General features: G+C 37.7%; 2 protein-coding genes and 1 non-coding gene across 3 annotated transcripts; 1 reads left to right on the forward strand and 2 right to left on the reverse strand.

Moving 5' to 3' along the window:
- Positions 1–613: 613 nt before the first annotated feature.
- On the reverse strand, positions 614–15142 carry LOC142348651 (Golgi apparatus membrane protein TVP23 homolog B-like). The gene is made up of 5 exons (XM_075400080.1): positions 14994–15142; positions 13283–13486; positions 11837–11949; positions 11318–11419; positions 614–1244 (listed from the first exon to the last, which is right to left on the reverse strand). The coding sequence occupies exons 1-5, from the start codon at positions 15064–15066 to the stop codon at positions 1077–1079; spliced, it is 660 nt and encodes a 219-aa protein (XP_075256195.1). The 5' UTR covers positions 15067–15142; the 3' UTR covers positions 614–1076.
- Trnar-ucg (transfer RNA arginine (anticodon UCG)) lies at positions 14399–14471 on the forward strand. The gene has a single exon. It is a non-coding gene; the product is annotated as a tRNA-Arg (tRNA).
- A 6145-nt stretch (positions 15143–21287) lies between the features above and the next one.
- LOC142348185 (tubulin alpha-1A chain-like) lies at positions 21288–24092 on the reverse strand. Its single transcript, XM_075399428.1, has 4 exons — positions 23857–24092; positions 23231–23422; positions 22736–22931; positions 21288–22608 (listed from the first exon to the last, which is right to left on the reverse strand). The coding sequence occupies exons 1-4, from the start codon at positions 23857–23859 to the stop codon at positions 21644–21646; spliced, it is 1356 nt and encodes a 451-aa protein (XP_075255543.1). The 5' UTR covers positions 23860–24092; the 3' UTR covers positions 21288–21643.
- Between the last annotated feature and the right edge of the window lie 1023 nt (positions 24093–25115).

Consider the following 25115-nt stretch of genomic DNA (forward strand, 5'->3'; position numbering starts at 1 on the left):
GAATTCCTTTTATAATTGATTAGAACCCGATCTGTTAACAATACTCCAATACAATAGTCGATTTGCTCTCTCCACAAAAGAGAACGCCAAAAAACATCTGATGGCAAAAAATTGAAAAGTTCCATATTATTCTACACCATACTTGTACCCGATGACAAGTTCAACTTATGGCTAATTTTACAAAAAAAACATTATGGTTAATTTCACTAAGAGTCTTATGGTTATTTTCACGAAAAGAAGAAACCACATTTTAGAAGAATACCAAAAGTTCTATTCAACCCATTTTCGTTCGTACTATTTTGTTAGAGTTCGATCATATGAGCTGCTTATGGAGCCCTAATTCAAATTTGAGCTTGAAATTATAGCTTCTTAGCCCAGCTCTAAATAGCTCCTTAAAGTTTATCCAGATGCACTCGACAATAGTCACCTTTTGAAACGAGTTCATTTTTCTCGTCTCCGCCACCTTTTAACGAACTTGCTATTATCTGACCTTTAACCACTAAAACCTCGAAAATTACAACCTAAGGTTTGCTGTAAAAGTTTTACAGAAGGGCCCAATAGTTTCATCCCCTTACGTAAAAGACATCCGGATATATCTGGTGGGGTTTGCCAGAATTTTTTTGCATGAAGGTTTTTGGCAATAGGGAAAGTAGTAATCTGTAATCATATGATATGTGTTAAAATATCACCTGCGCATCATATTTTACAAAATCAAAACTATCCTTATTCATTTATTCACCATCCTTACGGTAGAACAAGAAATCTGCCATTATTCAGGGAGTTGTTTTTATCGCCAATGTTACAACTGTCGGCTCTTTCCCATTATAGCCCCTCTTAGATTCGTGAGACCTATTTACACAAAGTTATTCTTTTTTTTTTGGGGGGGGGGGGGGGCTGGAATGGGAAAAAGCCCAACTGTCTTAAAATTCACAATGAAAACAGTCTGAGACAACAAACCACCATTTAAATATTTTACAAGTCTTTTCGCAAAGAGGCACTGAATGTTTTCACAAAAACAGTAATTGACCCATGATATTTCTGATGAACGAAAACAAACATCTAAACAATATGGATGATTACGCCATCGATGATGACTTCTGACTTTTGGACGAAGACTGCTGTTGCATCTCGGCTACACCTGCATTGATGACCTGTCTACCCAGGAACTGAGCAGCTGCGCCAGAAATGGTTCTCTTGGAACCCAGCCTGCAACGTGTATATCCGTATAAGTTCGATGCCGTCACCTGTAACAGAGCCACAAAGCTGTAGCTTTTGTCCAGAAATATGCGAGAAAAAGCAGTCAATAACAAAAAACCAGAAAGATTTCGAAGCTTGTCATTAAAGTCAGTTTACCTTGATTTCGTTTAATGATTTCAAGGATTAATGATAACTTAATAAATTACAACAAGAACGCCCTTCATCACGAGTACAGAGTAAAAATCAACCTTTTTTACTAGATAGTAAAGGCTAAACTGCGTTAAAATTGTAAACTGTTTTCTTAATTGCCGGCATAAATGTAATTTCATTTTGCCATTTTGTAATTATTGAGCTGTATGGAGTCAGCGGGGTCCAAATAAGCATCTCACATACTGAGTCGAGTTTGATAAGCACGAAAGAAAAATAGGTGACTAACTGTTGATTTCTCCTTTTTCTGCAGCGCAGTCAAAAGTTCTTCCTTAGCGTCAAGGTATAGTGAAAAGGTTTGTCGGGCCATAGTAAAAAAAACTATTTGTCGGTGGTCGGGCAATTTTATCTAAGGATTAAGCAAATTCTAATAAGAAACTTTTTGCAGGATTAAAATATAGACAGTTAGTGAATACAATAATAGGCTTAGTAAGTCCCTAACCGGGGTTGAATTTGATTTCTCTCAAACACTGTCCTTCCATATGGGTATGATTTGTACTTAAACTTCTTCTTAGCCAAACAAAGATATTCTCTGACCACTCATTTGAATTTGGGGGGAGTCGAAAACGAATCATAATTGGGAAAATCACGCATCAGTGATATCGAATTGTTTTAGCGTGTAACTTGGTAGAAAAAAAAACTATCAAACACTGACAATAACCTTTTTCTGAGTATATAACTATTTTCTCGTCATATCATTTTCTGAGATGCCCATTTCTCATTTCCAAAAAATTGATTTTCCAGAAGTGGAAGTTAACCTGTCAATTTTGTTTTAAATCACAGAATCCATGAAGACAAGTTGACATGAGATTGATAAAACATTTACAGATCGAAGAAAATCATTGTAATCTTTATCAGTAAAATGACTGCTTGAACGTATCCATAATAGACTATTTCTCTGAAGCGTTTCCATTTGCATGAGGATAGTTTTACTGGCACACCAAAAATTTCATCCATATTAAAGGCTGTTATCACTAACAATCGACTGTTTGCTTCACATGGAATTAATCTATTTAGATGTGAAAACGTTTGATTAACTTCTTCTTATAGAACAATACTAAAGTGATAGTCCCACGATAAATGTACTGAAAACCATAGGCCCAGGTATTTGAAGTGCTTTTTCTGTGCGACGGTTTATTGATGTGAAGAAGCAAAATTTGCTGTTTTTGATTTATTTGTAGAGGAAATTGCACGCTTTTAAACTTATCGAAATTGAATTTTCGCTTTGCTCGATAACCTGTTCTCATTGCTCCAAACAATAGCATTTCCAATATATTTTTACAGCTGCGCTTTCTTGCCTGCACACAAAGAAAACAGACAGACTGCAAAAATTGACCCTTGAGGCTCTCCGCAGCTGATTCGTCGACAATCAATCAATAGATATTGAAACTTGCTGTTTGTCAGTCGAATGAGAAAAAACCTAAAGACCTGTGGTGTTTTCGTTCTCATTCTTAAGTTTTGAAACTTCGGTCGACCCATTCAAGTAAACGAGCACAGTTGACAAAAAATTGTGGGACAGAATCCTTAGGCATGCAGCACTGCTACCAGAGGACAATGCTGCAGTTTCAATCAGCGAAATTGCCGCAGATGTCAATGGAGCACGTGGCCGCCCTGGGAAAAATGCAAAAACATATTTTGGCAACCAAGTTGAAAACCAACTAGAGGCAGTATCTCGAGAAACGACCATTTCACAAGTCTTGTAGACTACTCTGCATCACGATTGCACACGCTAGCAACAAAAATAACTCAATGGAGAGGGTGACTAACCAGGATTCTCACTTCGTTTTTGTCTGGTTCAGGTGCCTTGTTTGCATTAATTGAATAGCTTTGCCGCTCTCAATGCATGACGATTCTTTTCTTCTGGTTTAAATGTTTTTGCCGGATTTTAATAATCTTTTGTAATGCATGCCCTATTGTGAAAGATAACTAGGAATGAAGAGAGAATTCTTAATTTAATTTCCTGGTGTGATAGCCAGGTTTTCAAAACATCTGGACATTGATAAAACCGCTTCAAAACTTTAAAAAAACGATATTGCCGAAAGATCTCCACGTTTTTCCGATCAAGTTGAAAAATGAACACAGAAAGCTTAAAAATGATTCAAAAATGGCCTTCAAAAATTCAGAAAAGAACGACAAAATGAGAAAAACTTCAACTTTTCAGGTTTCTTGAGAAGCGAAAAAAGAACATGAACATTAAAATGCAGTTTACATCGTGTATGTATAACGATCAAGCGATTTAGTTACCATTACCTAACATCACAAATAAAAAGTTAGCTCTCCAGAAAGGGATAAAAAAAACCACAGGTAAACAGATAAAAATCACTTAGGTTTCCATCATATAAGTATCCTATTGTGATCATTCAACGATACTGAGGAATCACATTTGACCTTCAAAAGATAGAAATGTGCGGCTAAATCATAGGGAAGCTAGCCCTACTGGGTGGGCAAAACATTTTAATGTGGAACAAAAACGAGGCTACGGGGAGTCCACCACCACCGAAAATAAACCCAAACCAACATGAAATTTTAGCTTAGGACTTTCGGTGAAACTTACCCATAGATACCGTCAGAGCTCTACGAACGCAGCATATAGACTTGGCACCCTCGCGATTTACCATTGATCTCATTTTTCAGGCCGATCAGTTAACTGGTCAGAAAAAAGATACAATGACAAATATTTAATGTAGGTCAAATATCTATACGGGAAAAGGGACACTGCCAACCTTGGGGTCCAATGCTAGTGATCCCTTGAAAGTCAAATTTTCGCCAAGGTATTACAAATCCCCGATGTTTGTCAGTCAAATATGACAAGAAAACTCTTAAGACCTAAAGTGTTTTCGTTCTCATTCTAAGTTTTGAAATTTCGGCAATCCATTCAAGGAAACGAGCAAAGTGAACAAAACGTTGTCGGACAGAACTCAGTAGCATGCAGCACTTCTACCATAAAGGCTGCAATTTCAATCAGTTAATTTGACGCAGATGTCAATACAACAAGTGACCGCCCTCGAAAAAATGTGATAGCGACATATATTTTAGAGAAAATTGACCTCCAACTAGAGGCAGCATCTCGAGAAACGACCAAAAACAGGTATCGAAGAGTACTTAGCACTACGATTGCATACGCTAGCGTATGACGCTAACACAATGGAGAAGGCGACTGATTTTTGTCTGGTTTATGTGCTTCGTTTGCATTAATTTAAAATCTTTGCCGCCAGTAATGCATGCCGATTCTTTTCTTCTGGTTTAACTGTTTTTACCGGACTTTAAAAATATCTTGTAATGCATGCCTCCTATTGTGAAAGATAACCATGATTGTAGAGATAATTCTTAATTTAATTTCCTGGTTTGATAGCCAGGTTCTCAAAACATCTGGACATTGATAAAAAAAACGCTTCAATACTTCAAAAAAACGATATCGCCGAATGATCTCCACGTTTTTCCGATCAAGTTGAAATATGAACACAGAAAGCATAAAAATGATTTTAAAATGGCCTTCAAAAATTCAGTAAAGAAGAACCTTGGGGTCCAACGCTAGTGATCCCTTGAAAGTCAAATTTTCGCCAAGGTATTACAAATCCCCGATGATTGTCAGTCAAATATGACAAGAAAACTCTTAAGACCTAAAGTGTTTTCGTTCTCATTCTAAGTTTTGAAATTTCGGCAATCCGTTCAAGGAAACGAGCAAAGTGAACAAAACGTTGTCGGACAGAACTCAGAAGCATGCAGCACTTCTACCATAAAGGCTGCAATTTCAATCAGTTAATTTGACGCAGATGTCAATACAACAAGTGACCGCCCTCGAAAAAATGTGATAGCGACATATATTTTAGAGAAAATTGACCTTCAACTAGAGGCAGCATCTCGAGAAACGACCAAAAACAGGTATCGAAGAGTACTTAGCACTACGATTGCATACGCTAGCGTATGACGCTAACACAATGGAGAAGGCGACTATGATTTTTATCTGGTTTATGTGCTTCGTTTGCATTAATTTAAAATCTTTGCCGCCTGTAATGCATGCCGATTCTTTTCTTCTGGTTTAACTGTTTTTACCGGATTTTAAAAATATCTTGTAATGCATGCCTCCTATTGTGAAAAATAACCAGGAATGTAGAGATAATTCTTAATTTAATTTCCTGGTTTGATAGCCAGGTTTTCAAAACATCTGGACATTGATAAAAAAAACGCTTCAATACTTCAAAAAAATGATATCGCCGAATGATCTCCACGTTTTTCCGATCAAGTTAAAATATGAACACAGAAAGCTTAAAAATGATTTAAAAATGGCCTTCAAAAATTCAGTAAAGAAGAACGACAAAAAGAGAAAAACTTCAACTTTTCACGTTTCTTGAGAAGCGGAAAAAGAACATGAACACTAAAATGCAGTTTCCTTCGAGTATGTATAAAGTTCAAGTTATTTAGTTACCAATACGTCACATCACAAGATAAAAGTTAGCTCTCCAAAAAGGGATAAAAAATAACCCCCACAGGTAAATAGATAAAAATCACTTAGGTTTCCATCATATAAGTATCCTATTATGATGATTCAACGATAATGAGGAATCACATTTGACCTTTCAAAGATAAAACTGTGTGGCTAAATCATAGGACCACTAGGCCTGCTGGGTGGGCAAAACATTTTAATGTGGGACAAAAACGAGGCTATTGGGAGTCCACCTCCACCGAAAATAACCGCAGCCCAACAGGAAAATATAGCTTAGCACTTTCGGTGAAACATACCCATAGACACCTTCAGAGCTCTACGAACGCAGCATATAGACTTGGCACCCTCTTGATTTACCATTGATCTCATTTTTCAGGCCGATCAGTCAACTGGTCAGAACAAAGATACAATGACAAATAATTAATGTAGGTGATATATCTATTTGGAAAAAGGAACACTGCCACCCTTGGGGTCCAACGCTAGTGATCCCTTGAAACTCAAATTTTCGCCAAGGTATTACAAATCCCCGATGTTTGTCAGTCAAATATGACAAAAAAACTAAAGTGTTTTTGTTCTCATTCTAAGTTTTGAAATTTCGGCAATCCATTCAAGGAAACGAGCAGAGTGAACAAAATATTTTCGGACAGAACCCAGAAGCATGCAGCACTTCTACCAGAAAAAAGGCTGCAATTTCAATCAGTTATTTGACACATATATCAACAAAACACGTGAACGCCCTCGCAGAAATGTGATAGCGACATATATTTTAGCGAAAAATGACGTCCAACTAGAGGCAGCATCTCGAGAAACGACCAAAAACAGGTATCGAAGAGTACTTAGCACTACGATTGCATACGCTGGCGTAGGAAGCTAACACAATGGAGAAGACGACTGTGATTTTTGTCTGGTTATGATCTTCGTTTGCATTAATTTAAAATCTTTGCCGCTTGTAATGCATGCCGATTCTTTTGTTCTGGTTCAACTGTTTTTGCCGGATTTTAATAATCTATTGTAATGCATGCCTACTATTGTGAAATGTAAACATAAATGTAGACATACTTCTTTTTTAATTTCCTGGCTTGATAGCCAGGTTTTAAAAGATCTGGACGTTGATAAAAACGCTTCAACACTTCAAAAAAAGGTATCGCCGAATGATCTCCACATTTTTCTGATCAAGTTGAAATATGGACAAAGAAAGCTCAAAAATTATTTGAAAATGGCCTTCAAAAATTCAGTAAAGAAGATCGACAAAATGGTCGGCCCATTCAAGGAAACGAGCAGGGCGGACAGATCATTGTCCTAAAGAACCCGGAGGCATGCACCACTGCAACCAGAGAACAATGCTGCAATTTCAATCAGCGAAATTGATGCACATATCAATGGAACAAGTGACCACCCTCGGAGAAATGTGATAACGACCTATATTTTGGCGACTAAATAGAGTCATTATCTCGAGAAACGAACAATCACAGGTCTGGAAGAGTACTTAGCACGAAAATTGAACGCTTAAGCGAAGGAAGCTAACACAATGGAGAGGGCGACTATCGAGGCTCACTTTGTTTTCGTCTGGTTTAGGTGCTTGTCTGTCTGGTTTAAGAGCTTGTTTAGGTGCTTCGTCTGGTACAGGTCTTGTTTGCATTAATTTAATTTCTTTGCCGCTTGTAATGCATTTGGCGGGTTTTCCGGTTTATATGCTTTTGCCGAATTTTAATATCCCATTACATATCTGGACAACATCTGGACGATGATAAAAACGCATCAACATATTTGACAAAACGAGATCAACGAAAGATTTTCACATTTTTCTGATAGAGTTGAATTAAAAATACAGAAAGCTTCAACTATGAACACGAAAGATTTGAAAATGATTTACAAATGTAAGTTTCTGGCGGCCTTCAAAATTCTTAAGAAATCCACAGGTAAACAGATAAAAATCACATAGGGTACGGTACCATCATATAAATATCCTATATGACGTTGCAATGATAGTTAAGAATCACATTTGACCTTTGCAAAGATAATTATCTGTGGCTAAATCATAGGGAAGCTAGCGCCACTGGGTGGGCAAAACAGTTTAATGTGGGACAACAAAAACGAGGGGGAGTCACCTCCACCGAAAATAACCCCAGCCCAACAAGAAATTTTAGCTCCGCACTTTCGGTGAAACATACCCATAGACACCGTCAGAGCTTTAAGAATACAGCATATAGACTTGCACCCTCGTGATTTACCATTGATCTCGTTTTTTTCAGGCCAAGAAGTCACTGATCAGAAAAAAGATTCATTGACAAATATGTCGGGTAGGTCATTCATCTATACGGAAAACATACCCGGCAGATTGCCGGAAAATAGCCGCCGTTGATTCCAATAAGCATGATTGGGATTGAAAGAATAGAAGATATTGAAAAAAAAAAAGATTTTTGTACAAAAACATTTTTTAAGTCCTATTTATTTTGATGGCATTTCGTAGTTGAAGATAACGTACTTCTGTTTCTTAGAGAGAGGCTACAGGGGCTACTATCAATACCAATAAGCATTAGAGATCGTAACTAAGACTTATAGGAACGACGTTCAAATAGCGGGCATCTAAAATTGGGCTTTATGGGTTTATCCCATTTCTACTTCTGACTTCAATTTTTTATACTGACTCTGTTCATTTTGAATTGCTTTGCTGAGCAACTGATGTTCAAAATCACTTTTAGCAGAATGAGAGAAGAGAGAAACTAGCCTAGAGAAGTCAAAAAGATATCACGCAAAATGTTGAAAAAGCGGCAAAATGAGGTAAAGCGAAAAATTTTTTTATTCGACGAAGTAAAAAACATAGCAGGACAAGTCCTGACGTACAATTCAAAGAATTTTCATTGACTTAACAAACAACTAGACCTAGAACGGACAATGAGTGAATTGGGAAAACCATTTCTAAAAAATCAGATGAAAAAAAAACAAAAAAAACAGAAAATCAATTTCAAAATGCTGCTAGGGAGAACAAAAAACCACTAGTGAGACATGTAATTTTGATTCTAACAAAAAACTAGGTCCAGAATGGGCTGTGAATGGATTGGGAAAACTAGTTAGAAAAAAAAGCGATCCAAAAAATCGAAAAAACAGTAAAAATCGGAGTGAAATTGCCGCATGTGAACAAAAAACCACTACCGAGAAACCGAATTTTTGTTCAAACACCGTTTTCTCACTCTACTTTAAATTTAGAGCGAAAAAAATTTCACGCCGCAAAACCACTCGCTTTTTCGCTCCACTTCCTGTTTCGGCGTGGCCAAAATCACTACTCCAATTTGACTTCAAAAATCATGAAAATGTATGAACAGATCTTAAAAAAAAAACATAGCCGGAAGAATTCCGGAAACGACTCGAAGTGAAAATCTATTTAACCGCCATCCAACTACTCATCAGAAAAAATTTGCCTCCACTAATTTACGATTATCTCCAAACCAAACCGTAAAACAAAAAAGTAAAAACAAAAAAAATCAAATCTGTTAAACTCTGAAAAAAAAATCTGATCAAATTTTGTTATAAATGAAGATCCCGAAATAACTATTTTTGCCAAAATTACTTCATCAAAACAACTAGCGTTTACTAAAACCAATTAAGTGAATGTTTTAAAAATACTTGAGGCCAAATTATTAAAAAAAGCTCTTAAAAACAACTTGCACTAAAAAACTGGAAAAAGTAAATTTTTTAATATTAAAAAATCATATAAATCCAAACAAAAATTCTTTTCAGCAAATAGGGTATATAGATGCTCGCAAAACAATAGGCAAGTCATAATAGGCTAAGAAACTTGTCTAAAAAACAGAAACAAAAACGAAAAACTGCAAAAGAAATTTGAAAAAATAGTTCCAATTTTCGCCATTCTTTTGTCATATTTCCAAAAAGATTCATATCCAAAATTGCCCATACTTATTACTAAACAACTAGAACAACTATTGTGAACCCTAAACCTCCACAAATGCCATAAAAAATTAAGGATGAATAGAAATGGCATTCAAAAAATTGAACAAATAAACTATAAAAAATAAATGAATTTTTTTAATAGTAGAAGGAAACATAAAGCCGAATAAGGTTCTTTTGCAATTAGAGCAATGAAAAACTCGCAATAAAATGGGCAAGTTATAATAGGGTGTGTAAGACACTCGTGTAAGATTTAAAAAAAGAAAAACTGCAAAAAATGAGAAAAATGGTTTAAAATTCTCTCAATTTTTCTGTCATTTTTCCTTAAAAAAATGATTTATTCCAACAAAACGTTAATCAATTGGTATCTAACAATTCCTTAAGTAACAAGCTTCTATTCGAATCCCACTTAAAGCAGTAAAACAAAAAAAAACAGGTAACAAATCATTAAATTTCATCTAAAAATCAGCAAAACCGATCAAAAACCTCCAAATTAGCATTAAAAATCAAATTAACTACATGAAACCTTCAATTCTTATCAAAACAAACCTAAAACTAATGCAAAATTATAATAAAACCTCATAACCATCAAAAGTTGCAAAAAACTGCTTTTAAAAGCCGCACGTAAACAAAAAAATTTCGCTCGCTTAGAGAAAATTTTTTCACACATCAATTTCTCGCTCTCTCAAAAACAGCGGTATGAATAAAAACCACTCTCTTTTCGCTCCGCTCTTCACTTTTGTTCAGCACCAAAATCACTCCAAATTTTTTCACGAGTTTTATTTCCCGCTTCAAAAATCACTCCAATAAATTGATTAAAAAAAAAAGGACTTCTCCAATACTCCTCTTCGAGTCGTAAAAAGACAGCGCCCCAATACAATTCAAATTCTTTGAATTGTAAAAAAAAATAGGAGCGCTATAATAGCCGGCTGAGAAGATGAGGCGGCTATTAATAAGGAACACTGTCAAAATTTACCCTTGAGGTTCACCGCAGTCAAAAGATTTTGAAACTTGGTATTGTTTGTCAGTCGATGTGACGAAAAAATTTCAAGGCCTGTGGTGTCATTCTAATTTTTGAAACTTCGGCTGACTCATTCAAGGAAACGAGCAGAGTAGACAAAACATTGTGGGACAGAATCCTTAGGCATGCAGTACTGCAACCAGGAGAAAATGGCACAATTTCAATCAGCGAAATTGCTCCAGATGTCAATGGAACAAGTGGCCGCGCTTGGAGAGATGTGATAACATATCTTGGCAACCAAGTTGAAAACCATCTACAGGCAACATCTCGAGAAATGACCAATCACAAGTCTCTAAGAGTACTTAGCACTACGATTGCATACGCTAGCGACGAAAGACAACACAATGGAGAGGGCATCTATCGAGGCTCCTCGTTTCGTTTTGTCTGCTTTAGGTGCTTTGTTTGCGTTGATTTTATTGCTTTGCACCAAATAATTGTTACAAAATTCTTTTGAGCACAACTTAAAATTTAACACATACACTGAGGTGAATCTCATGTTTAGTCCGCATTGCTTGCACTTGTTTCGTGGAAATCTGACTTACCGATAGTCCAAGCAGCACGATCATCATCCAGGCAAACTTCATTGAGAAGAGAGTTGTGAGGAATAGGAAGAACCATATGGAGGGAGCCGCAATCAAGGCTACCTGAAATCAAATAAACAGTAATCAACATAGTACAACTTTTTCACAACATTGAATAAATTGACAATTGACTCAGATAAATAGAATGAATAAACAGAATCTGTACTCTACTATTAGGCGTTAATAAAAAACTCTTGCTATTGAAAGAAGTATTTAGTTCAACATAGAAAATTAACTGCTACAATTTCGGGGACACAAACGATTGCGTGCACAACCTGTACGCATACAAATTTCAAAAAACCATTCAGCAGAGCAGAAAAGCAGCGTAAAACAGGCTGTGTTTACAATACTTGATGTACAATTTCAACCTTCTCATTATACCAAGCTTAAGCCCCATATTTCTGCGTGAGGCTGTAATGGCAATGAGCCCAATGCTGCTCTTCTGGAAGTAAACAAGCTCTCACATTATAAAAAACTAACCCAGAATACAGTAGACTCTGATGCAGATATGAGATGTCTCTCGTTCTTCGGTCTGCTTTCAAAGTACCACTCACTCGCGCCACTCTCAGTAACTTCATTCCACCACCTAAGACCTGCAATAACAACAGGGCACCTTAATTTGCAAACAAATCAAATTAAAAACCGTCATGAGAGAATGGAAAAGCGCGCATTTGTTCGCAATTTGGTCATTAAAAAGCAATGTAAAACAAAATATCGAACTAACTAAAAAATCGAAATAGAGAAATGAACTAAAAATATTGAATCTAACTAATACTGATCATTTAAAACGTCACAAATTTAAGAGAATTTTTGATAAATCACAAATTTTTGAGAGTCGAGAACTTCATAGCATTCTACTCGTGTCTTAGAAAATGATCAAACGAATACTTTCATTATTTTACCCACAAAGTGATAAAAATCAGTATTTAACGATCACATTGAAGATACATATAAGCAAAATGAAGAAAAAATTGTACATGAATTAAGAAATTTGATTGTCTTCCAAGTTCAAAAAATATGTTTAATTATCTTTTATTGGCTATTCGGAGGGGTTGTGAAGTAAAGGAGGGTGAACTGGCAGGTCAAACTAAGAACCGCACGAAACCAGCAGGATTAATGTATTCGCTACGAACTTTGTTTGAGAGAAATTAGCAATCTTACAAACCCGAAGAGCACTGATGGAGACCATTTGACGATTGAGAAAAAATGAGTAAACAAAAATAGCTGTTGGATTTCCAGTCGCTGTTTATGTAAACACGTAGTGTTAAAAACAAGGAAAGTAAAAAATCCGGTTTTTTAAACTGCTCTTGAAGGCAACCCCCCCAAAAAAACAACACCTTTTATTAGAATTAGATATCCTCAGCTGACCTAACCGAAAAAAAACAACACCTTTCTATTAGAATTAGATATCCTCAGCTGACCTAAAAAAACTTTAATAAAAGTACGAAGGAGTCATTTTTAGCTTAAGAGAAGTCTTTTGAACAAGAAAAATCCACTTCGCTGAATTCATGGTCGCAATTCATGATTACATGAATGAATGATCAAAAAGCTTCCTGGGAGCTAAACATTGCATAGAAAAAAAACCGAGAACACAAATATTTTTGAGACATCAAAATATAATAGAGGGTATGCAAACATCAATACTACAAACGGTTTAGAATGGAGAAAACGTGGTTAAAAAACGTGATCAGAAACTGTTCAAACAAAAGCTAAAACATTTCTACTGTTCGACTTATAGTAAAAATTGTCGAACACCCATATTAAGCCCCCAAAGGTTTATCAAGATATTCTCTCGCAAAATAAGAACCACTTTCCGACCTTTTTCTCACAAAAAGAGCAGTTTTTTGGCGTTTTTAATTAATATCCGCGAACTTACTCTTGAAAATGAAACGAAATCTATTTCTCTATTACCATTAACTAACTTACCCACTAGTAGTCGACCAGTGACGTTCTTCACTGTCCAAAAGTCCATTGAGTGTAGAAGAGCGATGACCACAAAAGCAATCACGAAGCTACTTGTGAACCATTGACAGAATATGTACACAAGCACAGCAAGAGTTCTGAACAGGACATGGAACAAACACGTGACCGGATGATGGATGCTCTTTTGTCGGCCACCGCCTCCCGATCCTAAAGAGAACTTCAGTGAAATTGCAGAGTACAGGACGTGAAACATTTTGCATGATCAAGAAAAAATATTAGTATATCTCGAGGGAATCAATTGTCAAAAAAGAAATTGTATACCTGTATAATAGTAGAATGCTACAGACTAAAAATTGGTTGGTGATATAACAAAGTACCAAGCAGAGATTTTCGAGATTCCTACAATTAAGAAGGTCTTAAAAAATTATAACTTCAAGATGAGGGCACTAATAAGGGCTGCAATGCAGAACTTTTCAAAACATTTTATGACAAGTGCTGCATTGTGCGTTAAAGCGAGTTCATCATGTGACTATTAATCAATCATATAGATGCCCTTTTCTGAAAAGGAACAACTGGAATCTGAGAACTTCTTTTCTAGTGTTCTGTAAATTTTGAAAGGAGGCAAATACATAAGGACAAAACCTCGACCAACTTCAAATACCGGCTCTTTCCCTAATATAGTCCCACCATAATAGTATTTTCATGGTGAGTGGGGGATGGAAGCTTCATTCCCTCAAAGCTGGCGCAGCTATAATGGAAAAGAGCCCACAACCCAAGCAAGGATAACAGGTAAAACATCTTGACCTTTCTAGGGACAAAAGGGATGAATTAAAAACGCTTCCATTTGCTATTCAAGACACCCCAAAAGCATGTTCGACTGTAAGTAAGCAAAGAAACTCATTCCATACCGATTATGTACTCCCAGCCTAGCTCTAAATAGCTATATAGTTTCAATATCGATTACCATGGCAGCTATTTCATTTCATAAGAGAGAAATAAAATGTTCAGCGATACGGCATGGGGTCATGGGTTAAGTCCTGGGACATGGGGTCTACTCAGAAACTATTTTTAAAAAAATAATAATCAGTTCAATTAACAAATCGAAGCTCTCTTAATCAAGGCCGCATAGCCTAACGGATAAGGCGTCTGACTTCGAATCAGAAGATTGGGGGTTCGAATCCCTCTGTGGTCGCTCTTTTTAATTCCAGCTACATTCATTGAAACTTGAATTCAATTCTGTTATCAACTTGTAAGCCGTGTTTTGTAAGCCCAATCGAGAACTAAAGGGGTCTATTTTGCTTAGGACTAATTCTATTTAATGATCACCCCAATTAAAATTATCTGACCCTCAAGATCGCAACGTTATTTTTTTCCTGGGCGAAAGACGCTACCTGTTATTAGAAATGAAGTGATCTTTTCCCCCACTTCTGAGATATCCAATAAGCACGTAAAGGATTTACTTATAATCTGCTACCGGTGTGCATGGGAGTACCAAGATTCCGACTTTCAACCTCCATGAATTCAACCTGTAGGAGTATACAAAAAAATCAATTCTTTCCCGTCAATGCTGCCCCGCCTCCGTAACACCCCATCGAAAGAACATCAATTCATATCAAATTATTTTTTATAAAATTGCACGCACTCTTGCGGTTGACAGATAATGTTCCCGCGAAAATAACGAGAGGGGCACTAAGGGAGAAATCCAAAATCTTACCAGATGGTGTCATGAAATCTGTGTTGTCTTCATCCTCGCTAAGAGCAGTAAAACGGGCATTGGAGCCACTCATTTTGAGACAGTCGTGTTCAGCAAAAAGGTTGATAAGTGAACAATTGATCTGAAAAAAGCAGTGACATTTTTACTAATAAAGTGATATGGTGTCACAAAATTGAACTTTTCAGGAGCTATTCATCATATGACGGAAAGATTAAGTATCTGTAACGTAGAACTTCTTGACCTCCTCTAAAGTATAACCCTAAAAAAACACCTCAAATATAAACATAACCGGCTAGCGTCGGGCGAAATGCTCTCAAACGACCGGTTGGCTTCGTCGTTATAGTTAGCTACGATTTAAGGAGGCTAGCTTTAGCTTTATTAATGGGCCGTGAGGTGCGCGCAGCGAGTGAGATGGTGTACAAGGGGGGGGGGGCAATTTTGGGACTGAATGGGGCGCCGTCTTTACGGTCTGAACGATGTGCAGAGGTGGGGATTGGGGGGGGGGGGGGGTGAAGTGAGGGGTGGGGTGTGGGTCTGGGGGACGTAAGGAACCGTCCTTCACACCATGAGTATAATACGTCTCCAAAACAGCTTCTGTGAATCGCAAACTTGGAGACTAGTGAGCTAAAAGGCTCAAAAATATTTTGGATCTATTCTGTTTTGCATCCCCCAGCTAAGTGGGCTCGTATCTTTTAATCAACACCTGTTGCGATAATAGCAGTTAAATAAACTGCCAATGTAATAAATTTTAATGCCCGATCGACACTGGAAAAACACTTGAGCATTAGACTACGAGTTTATCACACTTTTATCGCCAATATTACTAAGTAAACGGTTGCGATAAAAGAGTGGTGATAAACTCGTAGTCTAATGATGGAAACAGTTTGATAAACTTGTAGTATAAAAATCATAGCCGGTAGAATACCGGAAACGACTCGAATCGTCGGGCATTATAATCTCTAACCTAACCTTACCGAAATCAGACCATCAAAACAGACAAGAGAAAAAAACAAAAGTAGCCCAACAAACCACATTAAAGTTTTAAAAATGCCGACAATCTTTTAGGTACGGGGGGAGCTAGTTGGGGTGGGTGGGTAGATAGGTTGGGGATGTGGGTAGTGCTGGGGTACTTGGGGGGGGGGTAGTTAGGTGAAGGGAGGGGGTAATTTTGGGGGTATGTGGGGGGGGGGGTTAGTTGGGGCGGGGGGGGGGAGGTAGGTGGTGGGTGGGTAGGTAGGTGGATAGATAGGTTGGCGAGGTGGGAAGTGCTGGGGTAGTTGGAGGGGGGGTAGGTGGGGGGTAGCTAGGTGAAGGGAGGGGGTAGGGGTAGGTGGTGGTAAGTTGGGGGGGGGGGTGCGGGGCGGTGGGGGGGGGTAGGTAGGTGTTGGAAGGGGGGTTGTTCGGTGTAGTTTAAATAATCAGGGGTGACTTATATAGGAACAAAAAATCTCACCATGACCTCTTAAACTTGAACATTTCCAGCATTTCCTAATTACTATACCTTACAAACGAAGCTACTGTTAAAGTCCAATGTTCGGAAACAAGTCAACAATCAAAAACGGAGCTAAATGCTCGAACAGAAGGAAGTTAAAATTCAAGTCATGAACAAACTTGCTTTCTACTAAAAAACCTGTAGAATCTCAATACTCCTCTTCGAGTCGTAAAAACAAACAGGATCGCAACAGGTGTTGATTAAAAAATTACCACACGGTTGTTATTGCACTCGAAGTTATCATAAAACCTCGGCTTCACCTCGGAGTTTGATAACTTTTCGGTGGCCACAACAACCGTGTGGTAATATTCATTACGCCCCCAGGCGCGCATGCTATGTTTTACATAGTAACGTGCTACATAGCAACATATACTTTGTACCTGGGGGAGATGTAGGGAGGAGGAAGAGGATAAGGAGGAGGAAGATGAAGATAAGGATGAGGAGCAGGATAAGGAGGAGGAGGAGGATAAGGAGGGAGGAGCGAGGAGGATAAGGAGGGAGGAGCGAGGAGGAGGAGGGGGAGGAGGAGGAGGAGGAGGAGGAGGAGGAGGAGGAGGAGGAGGAGGAGGAGGAGGAGGAGGAGGAGCTTGGAGTAGAGAGATAAACATAAGCTTACCAAGGTTCGTACGATGACTTTATTAGAAGTTATTATAGGCCACTATTCAGATTTAAAGTGAAAATCGAATTCAATTTTGACACTGCTTTTAACCAGCTCTCGTTACAATAGCAACAGTTGCATAACTTCCCGGCGAAAACACGTTAACGCCAAATTAGCAATAAATCTGCTTCGTCATTTGACTACGAGTTTATTACCACTCTTACCCTTCAAACTACATATAATATTTAGGATGTTTTCGGTTTGTGCCCCCCCCCAGTTTAGTGGGTGCATATTTGCACCCCCAAACGCACGTGCCATATTTTTACATAGTGATTTACAATGTAATGGCACGTGCTATGTAAATGGGGAGCACAAACGGAAAAGATCCAAAATATAAATATCAGATCTTTCAAGATACTTACTCTTTGAGACCACTTTTTTCTTAATTAAATTTTAGAAGTTTAGCTGACAAATCTGCACAAAATGTAGACTCCAACTTACAACCACGTGAACTGCAGTAGTGCGGTAACAAGCAGACTGCGTGGTGTAATGATCCAATCTAAAAATTACTATAGACCATGATCGTGCATCCATTTGTTTAAGGCTTCCAATGGCGCAGAGAGGGACCATCAGTTCATCAATTTTGCGAAACCGTTTGCCACAAATTTTTTGATTTCAAATTATTTTTCTCTGCAGAAGATATGGAGTTATGGAGTTGCAAAACATTGCCATACATTTAACAATTTTTTTTTTGAATATAGATAACACTTCCGCTATATTTTTCCTTTTTCTTACAAAGATCTTCACCAGCAAATTATTGAATAGTTAGCCATTTTGGTTGTCGAAAAAAACAATGAGAGAGCATGAGACTTTTCGAAACAGCGTTGGAAAGAGCGTTTCAAAGTGAGTAATACTTTAACAAGCATGACAATGTTGCCGATTCTTAAAGAGAAAACATAGCTGGCAGATTCGCAGAAAATAGCCGCAAAATCTTCGTAGATCCGCAGTCTCAAAAAGACGCGTTACCAAAAACTTAATCAAAAGAATGAACCAAAGCAATTGCTACATTAAGAATGAAAAAGACATGGCGAGCAAAATTCATTTCAGTCAAATTTCATAAACGAATTAAAAGCAGATTTGAAATGATTGACTACAAATGCTCGTAACGAAAAATTTGGCGCAATAAAAAACATAGGACAAGTCTTGAAACAATTCAAAGAATTTTTATTGACTAAAAACATAGACCAAAAATTGACTATGAATGTATTGGTAAAATCATTGACAATCGGGAAAATCAAACACAAGGGAAAGTCAAATTGTCGTAAGCGAACGTAAAACCACAAGCGACTAAGCGATTTTCTTTCCAACGCTAGTTTCTCACTACTTCAAAATTAGAGTGAAAAAAATTTGCGCCGCAAAAATACTCATTTTTTTGTTCCTGTTTCGGCATGACCAAAATCATCACTTCAATGTGACTTGAACCCCAATACAATTCAAATTCTTGGAATTGAAAAAACCAACAGACGTATAATAATAGCCTCAGCTATCGCTTTGCGGCTATTAACAAAAAGACAGTAGTTTTCAAAAGTTTCTCTAGGCGGAGATTAGAAACTAGGAAGACACATCTTTTGCAAGCTGACATAATTATGTATAGAATAGCATGGCCATCTTTGAGAACTGCGACAAAAATTTTTCTGCAACAAGTCGTACAGGCTAGAATTCTATTGATCAAAAATAAACTTCCAGTGAAAAAGTATCGTGAAACAAAGACAAAACAGGCGAAAAATTACAGAGATAGCACTAACTATATGAAATCGAACTATATATCAATAAATTACGCATCCGACCAGCAACTCGGAGACATTATCTCAGCATAAAAAAATTTTGTAGCTTATTAACTTCATATATTAGAGACAAATCACCGAACAAACAAAATGCCCACTGAAATATCTAATGTATTGTTCAACAAAAGCGGAGAAGTTGCAAAACTGAGCTCTAAATTCCGGAACAGATTGTCGCAGACAACAATTTATAAGTTTTTATCGAATTGCCATTTGAAACGTCTTTTCTAACCCAAACCATTACTGAAAACACAAAACCGCAATAAACATTACATTTTCAACCAGTAGAAAGACGACGCGAACTGTCTTTGCTGACCTCAAGCTACAAGTTGACCCAAAAAGTGAGGAAAAAGTGGCAAAGCTCAATAATCCATTTTTATTTCGAAAGTTCGAAAGTCAAAAGACCATAACCTTCTGACAACAATTGAATAGGTTTCCTTGGAAATCCTTATGAAGCCAATCGGACCTGTCATTACTAAGCCTTGAGTTGTTCCGTTCTGTAAATAACATAAGCAAAAAAAGTCAGAAAGCAAGTCTGGGAAGACGTGCTCACTTGCGTTTTAAACGAGCGAGAAATGGTCCAAAAATGTTAAAGCAAGCATTTGACGAGCTGTTTTGTGAATGAAAGCATTTCTGAAAACGAGGAAAAATCGAGATTTGTGATCCTAATTTAAAATTCTGGTTACAGTTCATGCTGACGAGCAACCAATTTAAAAAATTTTGAGTATTCCTCGGCAAAACAGCTCGTCATTTGATAACCATAGAAAAGTAATCAGATATCAATTCATCAAAACGACATTGTTGCGCGACAGTGGGCAAAAATTAGTTTTGTTACACTGTACGGATGATAGTCCGCTAAAAATATTTAATCTCAAAATCACCAAATTTTTGGCAAACAAGCATTTTGAAGACTCGCATTTTTTTTCTGACGAAGACAGATCTGCATTGGTTAGAAAAAGATCAATGAAAGAAAAGCGTTGTATTGGAAACTAGTTGTATTTGAAATCATTGCAAAGTCTCGTGATTGCAATTAAATTCTGGCTAAAATTGATTATGCCGAATCAAACAGTCAATATGCAAAAAGTCTAAGCAACGCAAAATGATATCATCAAACAATGATGAGAGATGTTAATATTCTGCACCTTTCTACAGGATCACTTCATCCTATTTTACTACATGGCTATCTTTTGTTTCCATCTCAGACGTCTCAAGTTTTTTCTTTTGCAGTGTTAACGCAGTTTTTCTGTATTCTACACTGCCGGTGATTGCTGGAAAGGATACCAAGATCCGAGAGTTTGAATTTCTCGACATCAAATATGCGCGTGCATGTGTGTATCTCTGCTGTATGTGTGCTGTAGTGGTGGTGGGGGCGAAGACACTGCTGTTTATGAAAAAAGCGTTACGTATGCATTTAATGTGTGTACGGTACCGCGGGAACAGAGGGTCCAAATGAACATCTTGCAAAAATATTGCAATAAAATTATTGGTTACTCATTATTGGTTTCACTATGGTTACATCTCTAATCTTAAACCAAAAAACTTTACTGAAAAAAGGTCACACATACTGCCACAGTTCCTTGAAGACCTGGAACAACAAAATACACATCACTAAAACTGCTGTCCTCAGCTTTCACCAATTTTCCTTACCAATTTATCATACATGGCCATGGCCAGCACTTACTCAGCTGTCCGACATTATGATTTCTAGAACTAAGCCTAGTATTTGATCAGACGGAGTTGTGAGAAAACAATTCCGTTATTTTTTTAATTTTTGAAGCAAATACAAAAAAACCTCTTCCGAAGAAATATGAGGAAACATACTGTAATCAAAAACTGTAAAAAAATTGAAGCTTTCAAACCAGAATTTATAAAACACAGCTGGCAGATTGCCAGAAAATTGACGCTTCGATCTGCATTCTAAAATATTGTAAGAAACGGACCAGAAAAGAGACTTCCATTTATTAACTTCCATTTAAATGCTGTTATATTTCAATTAAGAATCTGTTTAACTTATTGCTGCTTTTATTAGCTAGTGACACACACTCACTTGATCTTATCTCTTTTAATTGAAGTCAATTTATGAGAGTGAGGTAAAAGTCACGTGCGACCAAAAACTTATTTATGCGAATAAACAAAAAACTCGCTCCACTAGGACTGCAAAATGACGGTCACGCATGCAATTCAGTAGAAATTGCATGCACGAATGAACAAAAATTGTCACAAAAACCCTGACGAAATAAAAAACCAAAAGATGCTATTAAAAATGACTTCATATACTATTATTCCGAGTTTACGGTCTTTCAACTTCACGGTTGCATAAGGATGCCTCTGCTAAAAGATGGTTAAGTTGAATTGAAAACGCCTTTAGTTCGCATGTTTATTGCACTTTGTTCATCAGGTATAGTGATCATACAAACATGAAATCAACTTACTACACTGCAACTTTAAAATGTCCATCTGTTCTTGAGACGTTTAAAAACATCGTTATTGCACAATCTCGGCCAACAGTTTAAACACGAAGTAGGTATTTAAGCTAGTTAGCAAGCATGCTTCAAGATTCAACAATAAATATCTGCATAGAGAAACCGTTGTTACGAACCATTACAGTACTTGTACATTCGTATTTTGTTTTAAAATAGTGACCAAGTATACAAATTATCGTTGGGAAATTAAGTTGATTAGGTAAGATTCATTCAGCGCTATTACGTAATTAGGCAACTTAATACTCCTCGCCTTCCTCTTCGCCTTCAGCTTCGACCGAGTCAACTCCGACTTCTTCGTAGTCCTTTTCCAGAGCAGCCAAATCCTCTCTGGCTTCGGAGAATTCTCCCTCTTCCATTCCCTCTCCCACGTACCAGTGGACGAATGCTCGCTTAGCGTACATCAGATCGAACTTGTGGTCTAACCTAGCCCAAGCTTCCGCGATAGCTGTGGTGTTGCTCAACATGCACACAGCTCTTTGTACCTTGGCCAGATCACCACCTGGAACCACAGTAGGGGGCTGGTAGTTGATTCCGACTTTGAATCCGGTAGGACACCAGTCTACAAACTGGATGGTCCTTTTGGTCTTGATGGTCGCAATCGCAGCGTTGACATCTTTCGGAACCACATCACCTCTGTACAGCAAACAACATGCCATATATTTTCCATGTCTGGGATCGCATTTCACCATCTGATTCGCGGGTTCGAAGCAAGAGTTGGTAATCTCGGCAACTGTCAGTTGCTCGTGATAAGCTTTCTCAGCCGAAATCACAGGAGCGTACGTTGCAAGCGGGAAATGGATTCGAGGGTACGGTACCAGATTGGTCTGGAACTCAGTCAAGTCCACGTTCAAGGCACCGTCAAACCTCAAAGAAGCAGTGATCGAGGACACGATTTGTCCGATCAATCGGTTCAAATTGGTGTATGTCGGTCGCTCGATATCTAAGTTCCTTCGGCAGATATCGTAAATGGCTTCATTGTCAACCATGAAAGCACAGTCCGAGTGTTCCAACGTAGTATGTGTGGTTAAGATAGAGTTGTAGGGTTCCACAACGGCAGTCGAGATCTGCGGTGCCGGGTAGACAGAGAATTCCAACTTAGATTTCTTTCCGTAGTCGACCGAGAGACGTTCCATCAAGAGAGAAGTGAATCCAGATCCAGTTCCGCCTCCAAATGAATGAAAGACAAGGAATCCTTGCAACCCTGGAAACAAGCGACAGCTGAATTATCAACGAATTGAATGAACTCTTTAATCGGATTCAAATCCTACCTCAACCATCAACTATTGGGCTACTTTCATTATTTGACCGACTGACTTTTCGTGACCAACCTGTGCACTGGTCAGCCAGCTTTCTGATCCTGTCCAACACAATATCGATCAGCTCTTTTCCCACAGTGTAGTGTCCTCTGGCGTAGTTGTTGGCAGCATCCTCTTTGCCAGTGATGAGTTGTTCTGGATGGAACAATTGTCTGTATGTGCCAGTTCTCACTTCGTCAACTACAGTTGGTTCCAAGTCCACGAACACCTGAAAAGACATCAGCTGTTAGATATCTCTGCCACTAGGCGACAGTTAACTCTCCCTATCAAAACCAGGCTTCGTACACCTTCAGCGCACCTTGACAGGTGTGTGCCCCATGCACTTAGGAAATATTTTTAACTACCTGCCTTAAGCAACCCCTTGTATAGTAACCTGTCCGAGCAACTAGTGCAATATCTTCCAAAGTAAAAATGTCGGATACAACATTATACACTTTCTCAATACAGTTGTTTAACTTTAGCCCAAATTTGTTACAAGCCCGACCTTGTTAACTTTAGCCGACTCACCGCTCTAGGTACGTGTTTGCCTGCCCCGGTCTCACTGAAGAAGGTGTTGAAGGAATCGTCGCCTCCCCCAATCGTCTTATCACTCGGCATCTGTCCATCTGGTTGAATTCCATGTTCCAGACAGTACAACTCCCAACACGCATTCCCCATCTGGACTCCGGCTTGTCCAACGTGTACTGAGATACATTCACGCTAGAGCAAACAATTGCATACAATTCTATTGTTATTGAATTTACAAAATTAGTCCAAGAGAACATTGACAGTCCTAGGGTACTTTTTCTGCACACATGCGAAATTTTAGCCGTGTTAGCAAACAATTTTGATGTCCTGAAAATCTTGAATTACCTAATTCTGGGTTGATCATTTATTGATTCCAGTTATCACTATTACTTTAAAATTGCAACTGAAGACGCTCAAGCGCTTATGGTGTGCCGAGTGTTTTTGCTAGGCTTTTATTAAAAGCAATGATTGTTTGCTCAGCAAGAAGAGCCATCTAATACTTCTGCCAACCCAAACTTGGCCCACTATTTTATTTACTGCCACATATAACAGACTGAGCTCTTCAACCTATCATAAATCATTCTTTGATGTTTTTGTTAACACCATCAACAAAATATTTCACTCACCATTTTGATTTGGTTCGAAGATTGATTTAAAGCTGTTTATGTAGACAGAAAAGATGGCGATAGAAAGATAGACAAATTTCAATTGGCAACTTGTTCGTCTCAATAGAAGATTCAAAACACAAGGACTCAATCTGAAACGAATTAACAACAGAGTGCTTCAAGAGAATATCCAAAATTTTCCTTTTGCTTACGAGCAGCTGAATTAAGTCAACTGGTTTAGTCACGCGAAAAATTGAAGAATAAATACAAATCGCACATCGTAACAAAAATATAACTAGGTAACCCCCAAATACAATATATAGTTGCTGTGGAATCAGGTTGCTATATTCCCGAATATAAACAACATTCGCAAACAACAAAGGCCGACAGAATTCCTTCGCTTATTTATACAATTTCCAATCTTAATCATCTCTAGTCATAACAAAAAGCAAAAAAATACTAGTTAATCCTGTTATAACGCACGTGTGTAGAAATACTTTCAACATTACAGTTTAAACCGAAATGCTCAAAAATTGAGCACAAATTGCTAAAGGAGAAATAACTGAGCCAGTATTTTTTACTCACGTTTTATGTAACATGGAAAATATTTCCCAACTTAATCGCAGCGACACAAATCGGCCCGTGTATAATTGTAATACACGGTCAATTCAGCCTGTTATTTTCATGGATTTTTTGTAATCCCCTACCTAGCAACCAGTTAAAATATCTCAAGGCAGGAATGCAAAAATCAAAAGTGGAACCGTCCGCCTTTTGTAATTTCCCCCATTATAACCAAAATCCAAAACCTGGCTTGAATAAATAACAATGTAATCCAGCTTCCAATATAAAAGCTTAATTGTTGTTCTTTTGTCTGCCTTTCTTCATAAATTCCAACTCAATTTTGCATCTCTAGAAAAATTGCGATTAAATCGTTTGTTTAGACGACCGTTGCTATAACAAAAACACGCCATCATACAGCATTGCAATAAGAGCTATTTTTGGAGTCGATTTAACAGAAAATAAATGATCGTTCAGCTGTGAAACTTCCTTAATGAAATTAAAATCCTTGAAGGACAATTGGAATAAGTGTCCGGGCAACCTGCACTTCATCAAAAACAAAGAATTAACTGCGATCAGATATTGTTACTTGCCCTCTAATAGCCCAAAGCGTAAAGCAAACACCTCCCCTCCCCCCTACCTATTGAAAATAAAGCCGAAAATACATCCGTCCTCAGTTAACATATCCTGGAGAACACGGAAGTTTTCGTAAGCATGAGCCC

This window comes from Convolutriloba macropyga, chromosome 10 (assembly GCF_964194025.1).
Source record: "Convolutriloba macropyga chromosome 10, txConMacr16.3, whole genome shotgun sequence".
In the NCBI taxonomy this organism is placed as follows: Eukaryota; Metazoa; Xenacoelomorpha; order Acoela; family Convolutidae; genus Convolutriloba; species Convolutriloba macropyga.

What these genes read in the sequence shown, in the direction of transcription:
- LOC142348185 (XM_075399428.1), bottom strand. An exon ending in GCAAACACGTACCTAGAGCG is followed by an intron (nt 22,932 to 23,230) that starts GTGAGTCGGCTA and finishes ATGTCTTTTCAG; the next exon opens with GTGTTCGTGGACTTGGAACC. An exon ending in GCTGGCTGACCAGTGCACAG is followed by an intron (nt 22,609 to 22,735) that starts GTTGGTCACGAA and finishes GCTTGTTTCCAG; the next exon opens with GGTTGCAAGGATTCCTTGTC.
- LOC142348651 (XM_075400080.1), bottom strand. Translation starts at nt 15,066, where the DNA reads ATGAGTGGCTCCAATGCCCGTTTTACTGCTCTTAGCGAGGATGAAGAC. An exon ending in AGATTTCATGACACCATCTG is followed by an intron (nt 13,487 to 14,993) that starts GTAAGATTTTGG and finishes AGTTCTCTTTAG; the next exon opens with GATCGGGAGGCGGTGGCCGA. An exon ending in CACTGGTCGACTACTAGTGG is followed by an intron (nt 11,950 to 13,282) that starts GTAAGTTAGTTA and finishes TTGTTATTGCAG; the next exon opens with GTCTTAGGTGGTGGAATGAA.